The sequence below is a fragment of the Sphaeroforma arctica genome (assembly GCF_001186125.1).
Source record: "Sphaeroforma arctica JP610 unplaced genomic scaffold supercont1.587, whole genome shotgun sequence".
NCBI lineage: Eukaryota > Ichthyosporea > Ichthyophonida > Sphaeroforma > Sphaeroforma arctica.
This window is the reverse complement of record NW_014039971.1, coordinates 6605-8194: the sequence shown is the minus strand read 5'-3', so window position 1 is coordinate 8194 and position 1590 is coordinate 6605. Positions and strand designations below refer to the sequence as shown.

The 1590-nt window shown below is 36.7% G+C and overlaps 1 protein-coding gene across 2 annotated transcripts in view; it reads right to left on the bottom strand.

Annotated features, from left to right (window-relative positions):
• The window catches only part of SARC_07416, a gene marked incomplete at its 5' end in the record, with an annotated part of 14378 nt that extends 13643 nt beyond the window's left edge, over nucleotides 1-735 (bottom strand). Inside the window, one exon of one of the 2 annotated variants that reach the window (XM_014298647.1) lies at nucleotides 312-735. In XM_014298647.1, the coding sequence (XP_014154122.1) occupies nucleotides 312-421 (110 nt within the window). The remainder of the gene's footprint in view (nucleotides 1-311) is intronic. The other variant, XM_014298646.1, reaches the window with a different exon arrangement.
• Nucleotides 736-1590: the final 855 nt, after the last annotated feature.

Below are 1590 nucleotides of genomic sequence, written 5' to 3'. Positions count from 1 at the left end.
ATACGAAACATATTATATATATATATATATATATGCGTACATCAATAGGTGTAAATATATGTGGTGCATATTAAATATTATATACGGCTTAGTCATTTTTTATAGCACCTGTACGCTTCATGTATGCCGCATTCAAATTAACTTATCCTCTTGCCACATTTGCCATACTTACCAAAAGAAATTCAGTGTCTGGACATGACGCGTTATATGTCCACACTGATCCTCTTTCATGCATTCATACAAACTAAGAATGTGCTACTATTCACAATTTGGTACGTGTACATATAGGAAAGGCAAGCCCAAAAACCCACCTTGATGCTGCATCTGGTTTGCGTGGACCCCGTTGCACGCCCATGGACATTCTGCCGTTCATCGAATTGGCCTGACTATCACTCACAGTCTTGAGACCGGAGCGATTCATAGTGAAAGATATTTAGAGTATCCAAGTATGTATGTGTGCTGGATCGGATTCCGAAGCTGACAGGTGCTGCCCTATGCCAGCAACACAATTGAGATGGGACAATGTTGCGATTTTAATATTTCGCTGCCGTATTTATTTCTCGGCATCGATACGCATTCACTTGTACATATATTCTAGCCTTAAACGTTGTGTGTGCATATGTATAGGAAACTTAGCAGGCTACAATCTGCTGGAATATATTATTTATAATAATAGTGTATTTTAATAGTCACAACTCACACAAGAGAGCTTATGGCCATATATTTAGTATAGGTTCATACATATGTGATATAAAAATATATGATGTACATATATTAATTGTACATACGTCACTGCATCAAAAAAAAATTGCAGCGCCCACATCATTCGTTATCAAATTCACCCGCCTTGAAACACACTGTGTATTGATTGGACATTGAGCCCTATCAAAACTACCGGCTTTTGAAGCTCTATAAATAGTATGCACGACAAGTCACATGATTGTCTATTTACATTCGCACGTTGCGCGCACGACACTGAAAACTGGTTAAAAGCATGCTCTCGCAGACGATGCCGTGATCGACGTCTTATGCTCATTATCTATGTCCTATTTACATACTGGTGGTGATTATTCTGAGCCTATCAGCAACTTAACAAGTGGACCCAAATGAATTATTGTGTATAGTGCGCCAATCGGTGTATATCAATTCCAGTATCATAGTTAATAATAGATATCTTGTCATATTGTTGAATCATGACCGCGCTTCTATATATTTGAAGTTTGACCTTTCCGCTACATGTAGAGATATGGTGTCCCTCGAGACAGAAGGAAATATTGGCACCGGCACCCACCGACCTTATTCTAATTTCAATCGCTTGTGGAATGGTGCAATAACACCTTTAGGAATTGATATATTGGATATGAAAACACTCTCGTTAAACTCAATTTCAGTCTTCTTAACTTGATGTTAAGTACAATGAGAATAATTGCATCGACTCGATTGGAAACCAGTATTCAAAAGCATAATTTTATTTAATAGCCACAAGCAGTACTAAATAAATATGATATATATATATATATATATATATATGCATATATGCATTGATGATATATATGTAAGACATATGTAGAAATGCACGAGTATATAGAT